General features: G+C 39.9%; 2 protein-coding genes across 5 annotated transcripts in view; both read right to left on the reverse strand.

Moving 5' to 3' along the window:
- Positions 1-757: 757 nt before the first annotated feature.
- rogdi (rogdi atypical leucine zipper) lies at positions 758-5,816 on the reverse strand. Its single transcript, XM_056240613.1, has 11 exons — positions 5,660-5,816; positions 4,944-5,015; positions 4,767-4,849; positions 4,579-4,633; positions 4,267-4,347; positions 4,093-4,188; positions 3,427-3,525; positions 3,236-3,349; positions 3,072-3,121; positions 2,798-2,924; positions 758-1,680 (listed from the first exon to the last, which is right to left on the reverse strand). The coding sequence occupies exons 1-11, from the start codon at positions 5,735-5,737 to the stop codon at positions 1,639-1,641; spliced, it is 897 nt and encodes a 298-aa protein (XP_056096588.1). The 5' UTR covers positions 5,738-5,816; the 3' UTR covers positions 758-1,638.
- Positions 5,817-7,300: 1,484 nt separating this feature from the next.
- Positions 7,301-17,662, reverse strand: part of glyr1 (glyoxylate reductase 1 homolog (Arabidopsis)) — a 30,976-nt gene continuing 20,614 nt past the window's right edge. For 3 of the 4 annotated variants that reach the window (XM_056240610.1, XM_056240609.1, XM_056240607.1), the window contains 7 exons: positions 12,231-12,330; positions 12,027-12,137; positions 11,834-11,935; positions 11,597-11,759; positions 11,334-11,516; positions 8,615-8,739; positions 7,301-8,198 (listed from right to left, as the gene is read on the reverse strand). In XM_056240610.1, the coding sequence (XP_056096585.1) occupies positions 8,124-8,198; positions 8,615-8,739; positions 11,334-11,516; positions 11,597-11,759; positions 11,834-11,935; positions 12,027-12,137; positions 12,231-12,330 (859 nt within the window). In that variant the 3' untranslated portion in view covers positions 7,301-8,123. The remainder of the gene's footprint in view (positions 8,199-8,614; positions 8,740-11,333; positions 11,517-11,596; positions 11,760-11,833; positions 11,936-12,026; positions 12,138-12,230; positions 12,331-17,662) is intronic. The other variant, XM_056240608.1, reaches the window with a different exon arrangement.

Below are 17,662 nucleotides of genomic sequence, written 5' to 3' on the forward strand. Positions count from 1 at the left end.
CGTTTGTCCATTACAGATTCCTGATCCACTTTCTAGCTAAACACATTATTGAAGCACTTTATTGCAACATTCCTGGATGAAAAGAATGCAGGCCCTTAACAAACAGCCTAAATTGACATTTTCTTGTTTATAAAGATCTTTTAATCTGAAACCTGGCTGTTACTGGTTATCCCAGATATCCCAGCCACTCAGCCAACACCTTGAGTTAAGTTTAGTGAATTTGTTAAGTCTTGACTTTTAAATCTGAAATGTAATCATCTTGACTTTTAAATCTGAAATGTAATCATTACAGAACTTACACACTTTCTGAAAATATATAAAAATTAAAATGGTTTACCTTACTGCTTAAAGCTTTTAGAAGAGGCATACAGATTAAGAAATGTTTTATTTATGGAAACTAACCAGGAAAAATGAGTATGAATGTTTTGTGTATTTTTTTATTTTATTTTATTTTTTTACAATGTACCACCTTATTATAAAATTTAGACATTGTAAACCAAAAATAAATTATTTAAAAGATTCATTTCAGTCAAATTCAATGGCATTGAGCAAATAAAATGTTAATTTGCCTGTATACTAAGTACTTTTAGACAATAGCATTGGTCAGTTAATTCAATCTAAAACATTTGAGAACTAGGACAAGAGCATGGTAGTGTTCATAAAGTATGTTTATTGCACAGAACATTCCATATTAAGCGTGAAATATACATTAAAATAGCTAAGGTTTTACTTTGTCATGCATGAAATCAATTAGGACTCAAATTAAGTGCATTTAACATGAAATAAATAAAAATGTGGCAATAAATAAACAAGGCTTACAGTAGAGTAAATTAACTACCAACACAGATAAACCCTTTCTGTAACAATCACAAACCCTGAACATTATCAGATAAATATCTTAATCATAGAATGATGGTTATTAGATATCCTCAGGAATGTGTAAAGTTTTAATGGAATATGAAGCCCTGACATCTTTCAACGTTATCTGTCATTTAGTGTTAATATAATCATTCTACAGTTGAGTCACAGTGGCAAATATACTGTTGGTCATTTATGCACATTTAGAAGCATATGATAATGGTCTCAATGCTATTTACTTTGCTGCATTGATGATAGTCCCTGGTATTAGATGAATAATGTTCAAGTGTTAAACTTACAAGCCCCTGGATTAAAAGTAATAAACACTGGTAAAATGAGTTTGAAGGGATCTCTCAACAAATGAACTGGAAAATTTTCACTGGCTTTGTGACAAATAAGAACAAAAGCATTGTGTATTATCTAAACCTAAACACATTATATGAGGTAAGCTTCAATATAGGCAAGATTACTGACAAATAGTCAACACTGACAATGACAAATACTGCATTAACACAAAAAACACATCACTGAATACCTTCATCTGAAGAGCCTGTTTCAAATGAATGCATCCAGTCCATAAACTACGCAAACTATCTCTGCTGCAGTACACATACTGAACAAGAAGCACACAAAATGAATACATCGGTCATATAGTAAATTCACAATAGATCATGGAACTTGTTCACAGAATTTTTTTTGTTCCTAGTGCATCCTAAAGCATAATAATTACATCATTTTCATTATCATTCACTCTAGAGTTTTGGTCAGATACTGTATAGCTTAAAACAGTCTGTAGTTCCAGAAACTAGAGAAGACAGAAATCTGCAAATAAAAGGAAAGAAATGAACATTAGATAATCTAAAGTATTGATTACAGCATTCCATTCAGATCTGCTGTCATTGTGTCAAAATGTTTGCTTTGCTTTTTGCTACGGTTGAGCATTATAATCAATCTATCAACTTCAATGGTGAATCACAGGCCAATCATTAACAACCAGTGAGTTTTAACTGGACAGAGCCACATTTTACTCTACTGTTCAAAGTTTGGGGTCAGCAAGATTTTTTTTAAAGCAATTAACACTGTTGTTCAGCAAAGATATATTAAATTGATCAAATAGTTCAGTAAAAGACTTATGTTACAAAAGATTTCCTGCTGACAATTCAGCTGCACCATCACAGGAATAAAATTACATTATATATATATATTTTTTTATATATACACACACACAAACACGCATACAGTTGTAATCAAAATTATTAAACCCCCCTATATAGGATCCCTCACAACAGCACAAATCTGACCAGGTGTTGTGTTTCTAATTAAGGGCTTCATTAGTTGCACCAGGTTCAGTGCAAACAGCTGAAAGTCTGTACATTTTGCCAATAAACCTAAAGTGCTGTATTTTAAATACACATTTTAAATTGTAATATTATTTCACAATATTACTGTTTTTACTATATTTTTCTGACCCCAAACTTTCAAATGGTTTTGAATGTTTAACTTTTATGTTCACTGGTTTACTAAAATGAAGAAATGAGGAAATACCACCAGACACATTTCACTCAAAAACATGCTTGAAAATCATTGTTGGTCATTTTTAACTATCCCAGTAATTCTATTAAAACTCTTAATCTTTAACAGTAACAGTAATAATAGCAAATGATAATATATCTATTAATATGATTATTTACTATTATTACCATTACTGTTAATCTTGATATTTACAGTTACAAGGATTCAAGAATCGTTAAAAATGTGATTACAATATCAGGGTAATTATCAACGATTATTCTTTTTGCCATAATCGTTCAGCCCCAATTCTAAACTGCCGAGTGTCTCTGATAGCTATCTGATGTCATTCTGTTACCATGCCATAAGTTATGACAGTGACAGTGCAGGTGAGATTATATTTGTTCCCGTATCAACAGGCCACACCCACCTTATCTTTGAGCTGCTGACAGAGCTGCAGGGAAATGGTGAAAAACACCAGTGTGTCATTCAGCCACGGCACTACACACTCCACCTTATGGATGTGGCTCACCTCGAACTTGGTGTTGTTGTATTCGCTTGAGGAGAAAATAAAATAAAATAAAATGACGTAAAACCTTCATCAAACAGACTGTTTAAAAAGAGCAGAATGAGACATTATGATACTGTATGAGACTGACTGCTGGTGTTGCAGCATGAAAACAGGAAGTGTGATAAGCACTTACAACATTGCTCCTGGATTATGCACTACTGAACTTCCTGCTGATTTGAAGTTCTAACAGAAAACAAAATGATTACGCATTTTAAAACAGACATTCATGTTAAGCATGACTGTAAAAGCCATGCAAACTAGTTGTTTTCATATTTAGTGCTTATTATGGCTTGATACCTTAGTACTGTTAGGCTGCAGCACATGTAGTTGATACACGGTCAGACACAGTTTACTGAGATTGATATAGAAGTTCACCATCACATCCCCAGGCATTGGAGGTGTGAACATTTTCTAGAAAGAACAGGAGAAATGTTCATAACAGCACATGGAGTATCCACATTTAAATTGTTGAAGATCCACATACGAACCATCAGGGCACTGGCCGCGAGCTCAGGAAGAGTCATGCTGGCCGGGGTCGTGAGTCTGTTACGGGCTCGGGTCAACTGAAGCATTATCGCATCCATGAGCTGAAACACAAATGATGCCAAGTGCAATCGTACTTCCCATACAATACCAGTGAAAATGTTAAGACTGTTTGTAAGGAAAGAATGTTCCTATTCCTGAATAACCTGTAGCGCACAACACCTTCAAACTTACTCATGAGAAAGTTCAATTATGCAGATAAGAACCACATTAAGGAGACCAGGGGCCGGATTCAAGAAATTAAATTCTTCGTAACTGCTATTTGTTATCTCAAAAACATTTTTAGGTAGCACCATATTTTTAGACAGGAATGAAAACTAGGCTGTGAGGGATTGAAGTACAGTGCGTCAGTGGTTCATACTGTTGTTTAACAATATACCGATTGTTCAGCTGACGAAACGTCTTTTCGAAAAAGATTCAGTAGACAAAAAAAAAAAAAAGTTTTGAAAGTAGTGAATTATGAAAATTATGTGATCTAGGATCTTTATTTAGTGCGTGCCATTGTAAAGACTGTAGATTTTTGTGAATCCGGTTCCTGGACAACAATATGCTCAATTTAGTGACAATATGCAAATTCAACAGCTAAATGTTTTTACTTATGAAAAACAAACCTTATTGACTTCAGCCCCAGTTTTAAAGTGATAACTCTCATCACGGCTGCTTAGTAACTGCAAGGCCTGATTCACATGGTTTCGGGCATCCTGGATCTGAGGAGAGGCAGAATGCGTTTTAACAGCTATTTTTATGAGAGAATAATATCAAACCAAGGGAGAAAGAAACATTACCTGCTGCAATTTCCACTGTTTATCATCTCGGAATGCAAAATGCATGACTTGACTGCTTTTAGCGACTTTGATATTAATATCCTGCAAAGTAAAAAAAAATTTGCCCATTTTATATAATATCAATAATAATTGAGGTGAGATAATGAACTAAACTGCATTGCAAGTGTCTGCAATTCCACTGGTTGACATCAAGTTGATGTTTTGATGAATTTAGACTCATACATTTTAAAAACTCCAATTAATATACCAGAATCAAAACAGAGCCATTTCGGCTGAAAGCTGATTTCATTTCCATGATGTTGTTAAACATACAGCCTGAGTCAGAGCTTCCCCTTGTACCGTCAAGACTCCTTTAACCTGGTCCATCCTAATGAAATAAAAATAATAAAAGTTTTTCTATACAGTGTTGTACACATCCCCATAAAACTGTAATCATACATTATTGTATTCTTTAAATCTAACATTAACCAAGCAGAGTGGACACATTTAATGGATCTTACGTTGAGCTGCCCAGAATAAAGTTCTCTTGTTTCAGTTGTCCTTCCAGACCTGGTGATGGCAATGAAAAACGCCTTGAAGCCTCCTTTGGGGGAAAATCACACACACACTTATTAATGCATTTTGTTTCACACAATAATACAGAATTAATTTGTCTTAAGGTATTTGGCTGAAGATACCTTCAAAATGTCCTGCAGCTGTTTCAGCACCGCATGCACCTCTTCTTTCAGCAGCCAAGTAAATTCCTCCTCCTAGAAACACAACTTGTCTTAAAGACATAGCTCACTAAAAATGAACATTCTGTCATATTTTACTCACCCTCATTATGTATGACTTTCTTTACTTTGTGGAACTCCAAAATAAAGATGTTAGGCAGAATGATGGAGACTAAAACCCTCAGTCATCCTTCACTTTCATTGCATCTTTTTTTCTATACAGTGAAAGTCAATGGTGACTCAGGCTCCTATTCTGCCTAACATTTGTTTTAAGCAAAACAACAACAGAAGGTTTGTAAACAATTTCTGAGCGAACTAGCCTATCGCTTTAATTCTGTTGCAAAATCGTTCGCAATGTTGCATTACTTGGAGATGACACAGTGGTCAGCAGCAGTACACCAACATCAATACATAAACTGAACAGAACAATGATAAGGCAGAACAAATCACTGTTACGATTGTTTAACTATTCACACTGGGATGAATTTAAACGTCCCTGCAGCTGTGCTGCAAAATTGCATCAACAAGCTCGGTCTGAATCGTAAAGCAATGCACATATGCAACTGCAACGCACCTGAAATCTACAACTGAATATATGACTGTTCATAATAAAACCATAACGACTTCGCTTGCTTGTAATGCATCTGGTCCATGTATTTAAACACAAATTAATCTCTCACCAGCACAGTCCTCTCTGCTTGACTCGCGGCGGTCATTTTCGCTAATTCAGACATAGAAGATAGCTCTGTTCCGAGCATTACAATTCAATAAAGCTGTCCAAAATCTGTTTAAAATGACCTGAGCAATCAGCTATTTAGTGTGACGGGCTAGACGATCACACATAAACAATTAGGCTTTTGACACCGCCTCCTTCTCCCAAACTTCCGGTTTGTGTAACCTTGAAATCTTCCGGCTTGGGGAGGATTGGTTGGAGCTGGAGCCATTTCTTTTACTGTCTAACGTTATATGGGTTGGTTGGAGCCTGGATGTTCCATTTATTCAAAATCTACTTGAATATTTATTTCTGTAAATTAAAAACAATAAATAATTACTATGTAATGGCATTGCAGTTTTTTCACTTAGTTTTACTGCATTTTTGTTTTGTTGATGATTCTAATAAATGGCGTGACACAAATTGTAACGTTAGTTCGTAACGTAATCCATTACACTACACATTTTAGTTAATATAATCTGACTACTTTTTAAAATTAATTTTAGATGACTTTTTACCTTATCACATTGAATTGAACAAGATAATCTTGTACCATGTTGATATTTTCAAATAGAAAGAAAATATACCATCTTTGTTCCCAACAATTTTACAATTGTTGCAATTTTACAAAACTATAAGACTTTCTGAATGTATATATTGTAAGCAATATTTAAATTTAAAACAAATGATTTACTGCCATTGTGTGAATAATCATGTAATCAATAAAAAGTAACTGTAATCTGATTAAAAGTATTTCAAATGTAACAATCGGAGTACTTATTTTTTGTAATCCAGACATGTAATCAATTACTGCATGCATGCATGTGTGTGTATATATATGGCATTTATTATTATTAAGAGTTATTCGTGAAGAAAAAACAACATATGGACATGAAAGTTGGACTTTCGGTTTGTTTATTCAGAGGGTTCAGTTGACCGCACAAACAAAAAAGAAAAGAAATTTCACATTTACATGAAATTATAAATAACTCCGATTATAACACCAATACCTTCCTTGCACAACTGGAATCAAGTTGTCAGTATGTCATTACCAACTGTGTTTAAGCCACAAAAATCAAAACATTTACAGTAAATAAACCCATTAGCTAAGACAAAAGAACACCCTACAATATTAAGACACAATGATTAATAAATTCAGTAGAGTCAAACTGAAAGCATGTTATTCCATGTATTCAAATAACCCAACCCTTTCATGGGGATATATACAACGTCTTAATCTTACAGAGTCCTTAGTAAATCACAAAATTATCATCTCATAATCAAAGTCTTTTTTTTTGGCAGAACAACAATTTGTAAAAAATTAAATCACCCTGTATTTGTTTTGAGTTTTAAACAAAATACCAAAATTACCAAATTATACGCCATTGAATTATGTCTTGTAATATCACTGAAAATAAACTAATGCAAACATAATTTAGGGGTAAAATGCAGCAATATTTGAAACTGTTTTACATTTTTTGAGTCATAGCGGAAATTAAAATTTACAAGAAAATCAAAAGGCAACATATCAATTTGCCAGATGACTGGCTTGGACAAAATATGAGAAGCCCAATTTAAAAAAAATGTTCAAATAAGATAAAATAAAAACTTTTTTTTACAGCCCAGTTGAAAGATCTGTGATACAAATCCGACGCTAAAGTAGTCAAGCTGGAAAACAAGTTGTTCCATTGCGGAAGTGATAGTTAAGACTCAATCTATTTTTAGGATTAACTTCACTGTAAATTAAAAATAATTTCAGGATCTTCTGAGTTACTGTTACACACCCAACTTAAAAAACAAAACAAAAAAACAAACAAAAACACTGCATTTCTGATAAGGCAATAAAACCAAAAATCATTAACTAGTGAACAGGGGACCTCCAAAAATGAGAAAAAAATAAAATAAAACGTACAGCCAAATTGCACCTGACATGATGGTGATCTTTAGAGATAAAATAAATAAATACATCTATCTTATATGGGCATTAAGGCAATGCAGTGGCTTTTTATCTTCGTCGTGCTCCTCAAAGTCTGTTTGAGATCAGAACTTTATACTTTACAGATTTCTGAACATCGAAAATTACAACGAGGGAATTAATTTGTAAAGATATGAATGATAAATAAAACCCTAGCCTCTTCAAACAACACTGCATTGTATGCAGTAGCCTTAACAAAATGCGGATATAACACTGCACAGTCTATCATAAAATAATCATTCGCAGGGAGTTTAATAACCTCCCATTGAGCGTACGTGCAGCAATATTACAGTCAGTGCAATGCTCAGATTAGGCTGCTAAAGAGATCCCATTATACATGGGAAAACATATCACTGGTGCCCAACAAAATTCATCAGCAGAGAAGAGAAAGACAGAGGGAGAGGAACAAAGTAGGTGGTGAGGTTTGTGGTCCAGGACATAGAGCACATCTACAGGATTAGTGAATATAAGCTCTGTAGACTGCAGACATGTCATTGTCCGACTGGTCCAATGCTTTTGCTCTCTTGTACACCTGCAGAAGTATGAAATAATGCATTACTTTAATGGAAGAATACGCAGAAATTGCATTTAGTCCTTGAGAAAACATTTACGGATTTAATGTCACTGATTATTTACAGATTAGCTGATAACGGTCATTTTATGGTCGATATTGATAAACAGTAAAAAAATAAAAAATCAATATTACTACTACAGACTAAATAATATAAAAATAAACCACTAAAAAAATATTCATTTGGAGATTATCTAATGATTACATTTAAGCGTGTTGTTAAATTATTGGTGCTTTTTAATATGAACTTTAGATTACAACAAAAGGTAATCGAATAGTAAAAATAGGTAAAATGAGCAGCACAATAAAATATCCAATAAATTAATTCACAGATGACACTCCAAAATAATCCATTCAGTTACCAAATGTTGTCTTACCTCATTTGCAGCAGCTGCCATTGGTGTTGGATGATTCACCGAATCTCCCATTGAAATGGCTAATCTCAGATCTTTCTGAATATGTTTCAGGTAGTAATCAGGTTTGAAGTTGCCCTGCAAGATATCTGCAAAGAAACAATCAAATGTTAAATTAATAAGGTCATTTTTAGTATTTTTTATTAGGGCTTTCACGATTCCTCAATTAAATTCAAGTACTCGATCTAAAAAAATCCTCGATTGGAATTTACCCGTGTCGAGTAACTGCCAAAATACCAGAAGTGGAGCGATTCCACAGACGAGAATACATGCACCGCATTATTAGACCATTTTCTAAGGCTGCACGATGTATAGAAACCATTTAAAAACCATACTAAAGCATAGTGCTATTGTGAATTCACAAAATCTGTGATTTAATTAAATAAATATGCCCTGCAGGTTTATTATTCATTTACATGGGTGTAGGTTACGTGCGTCTCAGAGCGGCTTCGTTTACAGTAAATGCTGCTCCACATCAACTGTTATCATTTACATGCGTGGAGCGCGTCTCAAACTCCATCTCTGCATATGGCTGTGAGTTTGGGTTATTTATAACATTCATCTGGGAATGGAATGTGTGCCATTTCATCATTTTGTAAGGTAAATCACTTATAAACTTACGCAAACACAGGAGAATACATCAAGTTTTCTAAAAATGCTAAATGTTCATTGCGATTTCAAAATAAAAGTTTAAACCTTTGCTCTTCGAGTTTGCATGTTTTGATGCCCACATATTCTTGTTCAAGAAATCACAGCGGCTGTGGTATTTCTATCGTAAAGAAGTGGCCAAATATTAAAGATTAAGTAAACATTTGAATTTGTTCTGCTGGGTAAAGTGCAACAACAATCACCCTGGTGCCCTCCGCAGGCACGTGTTATAATACATCATGTACATACGATGATTGTTAATATGTATGTATATTCTGTATTTTAACAGTGTTGCTCAATAAAACCATATGATTACTTGCTTTTGATACTTTATTTAAACCAATTATTATTGCCTCATTATATATGTAGTTTAAGTCTTTTTAAAGGCTTAGGTCTTTGCTTGGGTGTATTTTTATTACCTCAAATAAAAAAATGATAACGATTTAAGATTTTACTTTTGTCGGTTTTGCCTTCTTTTTTTCATTAGGATAGGACAGTAGCTAGACAGGAAGTGAGGTGGGAGAGAGGATCGGGAAAGGTTCACGAGCCGGGACTCGAACTCGGGTCGCCCGAAGCGCAACAGCGTTACATATGTCTATATAACATGATACATATGTCTATATAACAGCCTCATTTTAATAGTTCCAAAGGTTAAATTGTCAGTGTTGCATCTAGATTCTAATAGTCTTAAAAGTTTTGCAACATTCCTCAATTTTTTCGCAATGGATGTCGAAATAGCAGCGTTTTACAGACTAAAGGTTACCATCTCTGTGACGGTTCGTAACATAACCGTCGTCGGGGGAGGGGGCGGGGCGTTGTGACGTTCGTCTGTTATAGGACAACTTAGTTTGAATAAACGAGCAGACACTGATTAGCTACTTGCTCTACGTTTATTTAAAATTAATGTGAATGTGTTCACATTCATTAAAATGAATGTGTTTTCTGTTAAATTAATCACACACAGTAAACAAATCCTTAACAAAAAAAAAACAGGCCTATTCTGGTGGGTGCGGTGCGGTGATGCGGTGACGACTCATGTAACATGTAAGGCTGGCGCTGCCAATAAAGCACCTAAAAGCACTTGTCACAAAGAACCGGCAAAAGTAATGATTATGAATATGTAAAATATAGCAAGGAGATATTTTAATTGTTTATTAATAAACAAGTGTTTTCTTTGTCAGTGTCGGCCAAAGATGAAGTTGAAGATGCTGACTCGCGATCTTCGCAGTAGTGAACGCGCCAGAGAGAAATGCACATTTCATACGGATTGCATAAGCAGATAGCAGTCTGTAGTCTGTTTTCTTTCGTTTTGAATTGTTCTGTTTAAAAGTAGGCATGTCTGTGACTGTGAGGCAAGTAGGCTACCTTATACGCTGAGTTTCGGTTCATTTATGAGACGAGCTCCAGTTCAAGCGCTGGCGCCTCTGTTTCGTGATTATCTATCGTCTGCTATATTTACTTCTTATTTATTAAATCCAGGCAATTGGTTGATGAAACATTGATTAAAATTAAGATCCAATTAATACAAAACGAAATTCATTTTAAAGAAAGGTTTTGTGCGTTGTTTGATGTCTCTGTGAAAAGTTAATGCTTTTCAGAGCGGTCACGTCCGTAACGGAGAACTGTCACGTCCATAACCTTGTTTTTTCCTCAAAATATTTATTTTATTTTTCGTGTTTGCATTTATGTTCTGTGGAGACTACAGTTAGGCTACTCATGTGTATTCTGAATACGTAACAACGGTACATGTATTCCGTTACTCCCCAACACTGATATTAGTAGCCTATATAACCTTATCTGCAAGATATTTTAATAACACGGTTTTGGCGGTTATAGAGTTCTAATGACGGTGTTCAACTATAACCGTCGGTCTCACGGTTATATAATAACCGTCACACCCCTACTTACAACTCATAACTACCAGTAACTCTGAGACAACTACTATCATATATGACTAGCATAAAGATCAACAAAATACTTCATTGTAATCACTTATATTTAGTAGAATCTTTGAAACATTTACAAGTAAACCTACTCTGGCATTTCTGGTCCACAAACGTGCTTGCCATTTGTCCATGGCAAAGAATATCCAAGAATGTTTGTTGTGACTGTCCTGTGGCCTGCGCCAAGGTCAAGCCCTCTGCGATGGTTGCCATGAAACTGCCTTGAACCATGTTAAGGATCAGCATCATTCTTGCAGCATTTCCTGCTTCCCCTGCTTCGTTGGACAGGACAAAGTTAATATCACATAACATCAATCTCATACAGCCACACGCCACAAATGAAAGGTGGTAGTACCTATGAAGAAAGACGTCTTCCCCATTGCCTGGAAGCAGCTGCTACAATCTTCATAAACACTACGGTCTCCTGCAGCAACAATGACCAGCATACCATCATTGGAAAGCTGCTGGCTCCCCGAAACTGGGGCTTCTAGGAATCTGCCGCCTCTGGACGTGATGACCTACAGATTCAAATGAACCTTACAGACCTCCTCCGTTCATATCCTGACAGACTCACCTGGATGATGTTGGTTACCTGTGAGAGCTCTGTGATGGTTTCTGGATCAACAGTGGACATCTCCACGTAACATTTGCCTGGTCTGATTCCCTGTAGGACTCCACTAGGACCTAACACAAGCTGAACAGAAATAATACTGTATATGTAAACCAAAGAAAAGCAGCTTGACAGATTGAAAACAAAGAGAGCCATTTACAAAACATTGACCTACATCTCTGGCAGCTTTTGGGTCTGATACGCAGGAAAATGTGATGTCGCACATGGACACAACCTCTGCAGGCGTTCGTCCTAATCTGGCACCTTCTTGGATGAACAAATCACACTGCAGAATAAAAAACAAAAAAATAAGTTGAAAAAACATTCAAACTTAGTGTAACTTCAGAAAGCGACAATATTTAAACCCCTCTGTTTGTACCTTTTCTCCAGTGCGATTCCAAACGGTCACAACATGCCCCATCTTCAACAAATTAGAAACCACACCACTTCCCATCAGTCCTAGTCCAAGGAACCCTATCCTGTTGTGAAAACAAATAAACTACATTACAAACATTATAGGTACTGTAAGTATAACAATTTAAGTGAAGTTTAATTAAGAAATTAACTTAAATTTCAGATTCAGGCTACACAGTATTTTCTCTAAAATGAACCTGCTCAGAGTAATTTGTTTGTTAATCAGATTACACTGGTTGTGTGGAGCGCTTGTTTTTTTGCATGCAATCAAAACACGGCTCAGCAGAACACGGTGACATCAGCAGTACAGGAAGCTCTGTACAAACTGAAAACAGGTCTGGGGATTTTAAGAATGTAGAGTCACTGAAATGAAGATTGCGATCAGTGTTATTGTAGAAATAATGCCTTAAAACCTAACTGAAATAAGTTGAGGTATTAAAAATACAAAAAAAAGCACAAAAAAATACTAAAAAGAAAATAAACTAAAACATTTTTTTTAAAATAAAAGCTCATTTCAATTTTTCATGAACAATATATTAGTGTATAAATATTAAAATAACACTAGCTGCATTTCCATTACCCTTCAAATTGAAAATACGCCCGATGGAAACGCAATTTCGCAAAAAAGTTTACATGGTCGCATGAGGTGGTGTTTCAGGCAAATTGAAAAAGGAAGAGAGTTTTTTTTCGCATTTACATGTCACCTGGCGTACGTAAAAGTTGATCATTCTTTAAGGCGGCGCGGTATGTTTGGACAGAAGACGAGACAGTTCTTTATTAAACTCATAAAAGACAAAAGAATTATGGGAATACTGGATTCTAAACAAAGAAATGCCACAATTTATCAAGACATTGAAGCAGATAGGAGGGAGAAACACCTCATGTGCCACTCCCAAGTATAAGGGGCTTTCCTTGCCATTAATGCGTGGATGACACGCCTACGTCTCCTTCGATTAAAAATAATGGCTAGTACGGTGGCTGGGATATACGTTGTAGTAGGGGGGCGTGGTTCAGCGAGGTCTGTAGCGGGAGAGCGGGGGTGGAGCCGAGCGGTAAGTAAGTAGGTCAAGTGCAAGATGACGAACACCTGTTTCTGATTGCAGTGATTGGCGTGGGGAGACCGGATAAAGGCCGGTTGCTGCGTGTGTTCGAGTGAGAGAGAGGGACTGGGATCTTGTACACACACAACGGAAAACCAACGTGATTTTGAGTAACTAGAGACTGTGCTGTAGTTGATCTATGGTGAAGGCGCTCGGGCGCACCTGTATGAGCTTAGAAAATAAAAGTGTACGAGACCCAGTCACACCGACCCCTGTCTTCTTCCATCCTTTTTATATCGAACTTTGAACTTTACTACACTGGTGCCGAAACCCGGGATGGAAGAAGGAACCGCCGCCAGACAAACTCCGTCGCCACTTGAGGATATCATCCACGCGCTCGCGGGACTCCATCAGGAACAACATCGGGCCCTGGTGGAGATAAAGGAGGAGCAGGAGCGTCGGTTCGAGATGCTCCTCAGGGCCCAACAAGAGGACCGCGAGCTGTTCCGGAACTGCCTGGACCGGGAGGTTCGGGCCGACCCAGCAATACCAGCGACTGCCTCGGCCACCGTCATTCCGTTACAGAAGATGGGTCCTCATGATGACCCAGAGGCGTTTCTCGATCTGTTCGAGAAGGCGGCCGAGGCAGGGGGGTGGTTCCCGGCGGACTGGCCAATGCGGCTGATCCCTCTGCTGTCTGGAGAAGCACAGATCGCCGCCCAACAACTGCCAGTCCAGAACCTCCTGGTCTATCAAGACCTAAGGCGCGCTATCCTCCAGCGGGTCGGTCGGACCCCTGAGGAGAGCAGACAGCGGTTCCGGTCGTTGGAACTCGGGGAGTCCAGCCGGCCCTTCGTCTTCGCGCAGCAGCTCCGGGACGCGTGTCGCAAGTGGCTGATGGCCGAGGATCGCGACGTCGAGGGAGTCATCGATAAGGTGGTGCTGGAGCAGTTTGTGGCGAGACTGCCCAAGAAGACTGCACAGTGGGTCCAGTGCCACCGCCCGACGTCGCTGAACCAGGCCATCCAACTGGCGGAGGATCAGCTGGTGGCGTGTCCAGGGGTCGGTGAAAACCTACCAACGTCCTCTCTTTCTTCTTCTTTTTCTTCTTTTTCTCCACCTGTCCCTGCTCCCAGGTATCGGGGGTCGGCTCCGCCCAGACCAGCGCCGAGGTGGAGGGCTGGAGCCCCGACGGAGCCCAGTTCAGGACCGAGGACAGCGCCTCGGAAATTCGTCGCCGCGACCAGCGGCGGTCCAGCACCGGCCCTAACGCTCTCACCACGCCAATCTCTTGACCCGCTTCCCGCCACTGGAGCGGCGGGAAGGTCTGGGCCGGCCTGTTGGCGTTGCGGGGATCCTGGGCATTTTGTCGACCAGTGTACAGTGATGGAGGTAGGGACACTGGTCAGGGTACCCGACACACCGCAGGCTGCCCCCGGTCATGGCGGATTATACCAAATACCTGTGAGTATAAAGGGGGGTACGTATCAGGCTTTGGTGGATTCAGGCTGTAACCAAACCTCGATTCATCAAAGTCTGATGCAATCCGAGGCATTGGATAAGAGCCGCGCGGTTAAGGTGAGGTGTGTGCACGGGGAGGTGATGGAATATCCCTTAATGCCAGTCATGATTCAATTCAGGGGACAAAAGCATAAGGTGGAGGTGGCTGTTAGTCAGCACCTTCGGCATCCGCTGATTTTGGGGACCAATTGGCCAGGATTTAAGATTTTATTAGGGCATTTATGTGCGGGTGCATCTGGGAAAAGGAAAAAGCGGGGGAAGGAGGGGGCTGCTCAGGTGGGAGAGGCTGTTCCGGGACCATCGGAGCCTGTCTCGGAGGAACGGAGCGCGATTGAAAGGAGAGAGCTTTCAGAACGCGATGATTTTCCTCTGGAGCAGTCCCGAGATGAAACGCTGAAAAATGCCTTTGATCAAGTCCGTACAATCGACGGGCAGCCTCTCCACCCAGACCGGCCCATCTCATATCCTTATTTCGCGATTATAAAAGATAAGTTGTATCGGGTGACCCAAGACACCCAGTCAAAGCAAGATACAACACAGTTGTTAGTTCCAAAAAGCCGCCGGGAAATGCTTTTTCAGGCGGCTCATTGTAATCCGATGGCTGGGCATTTAGGGCAGGCAGCTACACTCAATCGCTTAATGACCCGATTTTTTTGGCCGGGCATCCACGAGAACGTGCGCAAGTGGTGCGCCGCTTGTCGTGAATGTCAGCTGGTGAATCCGCCGGCCAACCCAAAAGCACCATTGTGCCCTCTTCCTTTGATAGAGGTCCCCTTTGAAAGAATTGGTATGGACCTCATCGGGCCATTAGAGCGATCTGCACGGGGGCATCGCTTTGCTTTAGTCCTAGTGGATTATGCAACGCGATACCCAGAAGCAGTGCCACTTCGTACGATCTCCGCGAAGAGCGTGGCGAGTGCACTGTTTCAATTAATCTCCCGGGTGGGAATCCCGAAAGAGATTCTCACCGATCAAGGCACGGCGTTTATGTCACGTACGATTCGCGAGCTTTATGAATTATTGGGCATTAAATCGATTCGCACCAGCGTCTATCACCCACAGACGGACGGGCTGGTGGAACGTTTTAATCGCACATTAAAGACAATGATTCGAAAGTTCGTACAAGAAGACGCCAGAAATTGGGATAAATGGCTAGAACCCCTCTTGTTCGCTGTACGCAAGGTCCCCCAAGCCTCCACGGGGTTTTCCCCCTTCGAGCTTCTTTATGGGCGTCAGCCCCGCGGGGTGCTAGACGTGCTTAGAGAAACTTGGGAGGACGGACCTTCGAATAGCAGAAATGAAATTCAATATGTCATGGACCTGAGAACAAAACTCCACACGTTGGGGCGGCTCTCTATGGAAAATTTGTTACAGGCCCAGGACAAGCAAAGTCGGCTGTACAACAGGGGGACTAGACTGCGAGAATTTGCACAGGGAGATAAAGTACTTGTATTACTTCCCACATCCAGTTCTAAATTACTCGCGAAGTGGCAAGGGCCGTTTGAGGTTACACGGCGAGTTGGGGATCTCAATTATGAGGTCATTCGAGCAGATAGGGACGGGGCACGTCAAATTTATCACCTGAATCTGTTAAAAAAGTGGAATGAGGTGGAATCAGTGATGTTGGCATCGGTGGTGAGTGGGGAGGAGGATCTCGGTCCAGAGACGAGTCCAAAATCACAATCTCTCGCTCTGGCACTTGGAGGAGACCACCTCTCGCCGGTTCAGATCACTGATATACGCAATTTACAAGCAGAATTTGCTGACGTGTTTTCGCCCCTGCCTGGTCGAACGAATCTCATTCAGCACCACATTGAGACGGATCCGGGCGTAGTAGTGCGTAGCTGGCCATATCGTTTGCCTGAACACAAGAAAAAAGTGGTTCAGGAGGAATTAGAGGCTATGCTGGACATGGGAGTAATAGAAGAATCCAACAGTGACTGGGCTAGCCCGATAGTTTTAGTGCCTAAAACCGACGGCTCGGTCCGGTTCTGTGTGGATTATCGCAAAGTGAATGCCGTGTCGAAATTCGACGCGTATCCAATGCCTCGGGTTGATGAGCTACTTGATCGGCTAGGTACTGCTCGATTTTATTCGACACTGGATTTGACGAAAGGATATTGGCAGATCCCCTTAACTCCAATTTCCAAAGAAAAAACAGCTTTCACGACGCCGTTTGGATTACACCAATTTGTCACGCTTCCTTTCGGGCTGTTCGGGGCGCCGGCGACCTTTCAGCGTTTGATGGACAGGATTCTCCGGCCGCATGCTGCATATGCCGCTGCTTACTTGGATGATATTATCATCTATAGTAATGATTGGCAGCGGCATTTGCAGCATCTGCGTGCTGTCCTGGGAGCGCTGGGGGGTGCCGGGCTCACGGCCAACCCGAAGAAGTGTGCGATTGGGCGTGTGGAAGTTAGGTATCTGGGTTTCCACTTGGGTCATGGGCAGGTGCGTCCCCAAATTGACAAAACTGCAGCAGTTGCGACCTGTCCAAGACCTAAGACCAAAAAGGAGGTTAGACAGTTCCTGGGGCTAGCGGGATATTATAGAAGGTTTGTGCCTAATTATTCGGACCTCGCTAGTCCGCTGACTGATCTAACTAAAAAGGAGGTACCAGATACCGTCCAGTGGACGGAGCAGTGTCAGCAGGCCTTTACCCAGATAAAGGCTGCTTTATGTGGCGGACCGCTCTTACAGGCTCCTAACTTTTCTCTCCCTTTTATTCTACAGACTGACGCGTCGGACAGGGGGCTGGGCGCAGTCCTGTCCCAGGAGATGGAGGGTGGAGAGCGGCCGGTGCTGTACATTAGTCGCAAGCTCTCTAAGAGAG

The sequence above is a fragment of the Rhinichthys klamathensis genome, unplaced genomic scaffold (genome assembly GCF_029890125.1).
Source record: "Rhinichthys klamathensis goyatoka isolate OS25496 unplaced genomic scaffold, OSU_Roscu_1.1 h1tg000605l_1, whole genome shotgun sequence".
NCBI classification, from domain to species: domain Eukaryota; kingdom Metazoa; phylum Chordata; class Actinopteri; order Cypriniformes; family Leuciscidae; genus Rhinichthys; species Rhinichthys klamathensis.

Bases quoted from the DNA above. Each gene is read 5' to 3' on its own strand.
- rogdi (XM_056240613.1), bottom strand. From the start codon at position 5,737: ATGCTCGGAACAGAGCTATCTTCTATGTCTGAATTAGCGAAAATGACC. The intron at 4,850-4,943 runs GTATCTTCAGCC...TTTCCCCCAAAG, and splicing joins AGCTGCAGGACATTTTGAAG to GAGGCTTCAAGGCGTTTTTC. The intron at 1,681-2,797 runs GTGGGTGTGGCC...TTTTATTTGCAG, and splicing joins GTCAGCAGCTCAAAGATAAG to ATTTCTGTCTTCTCTAGTTT.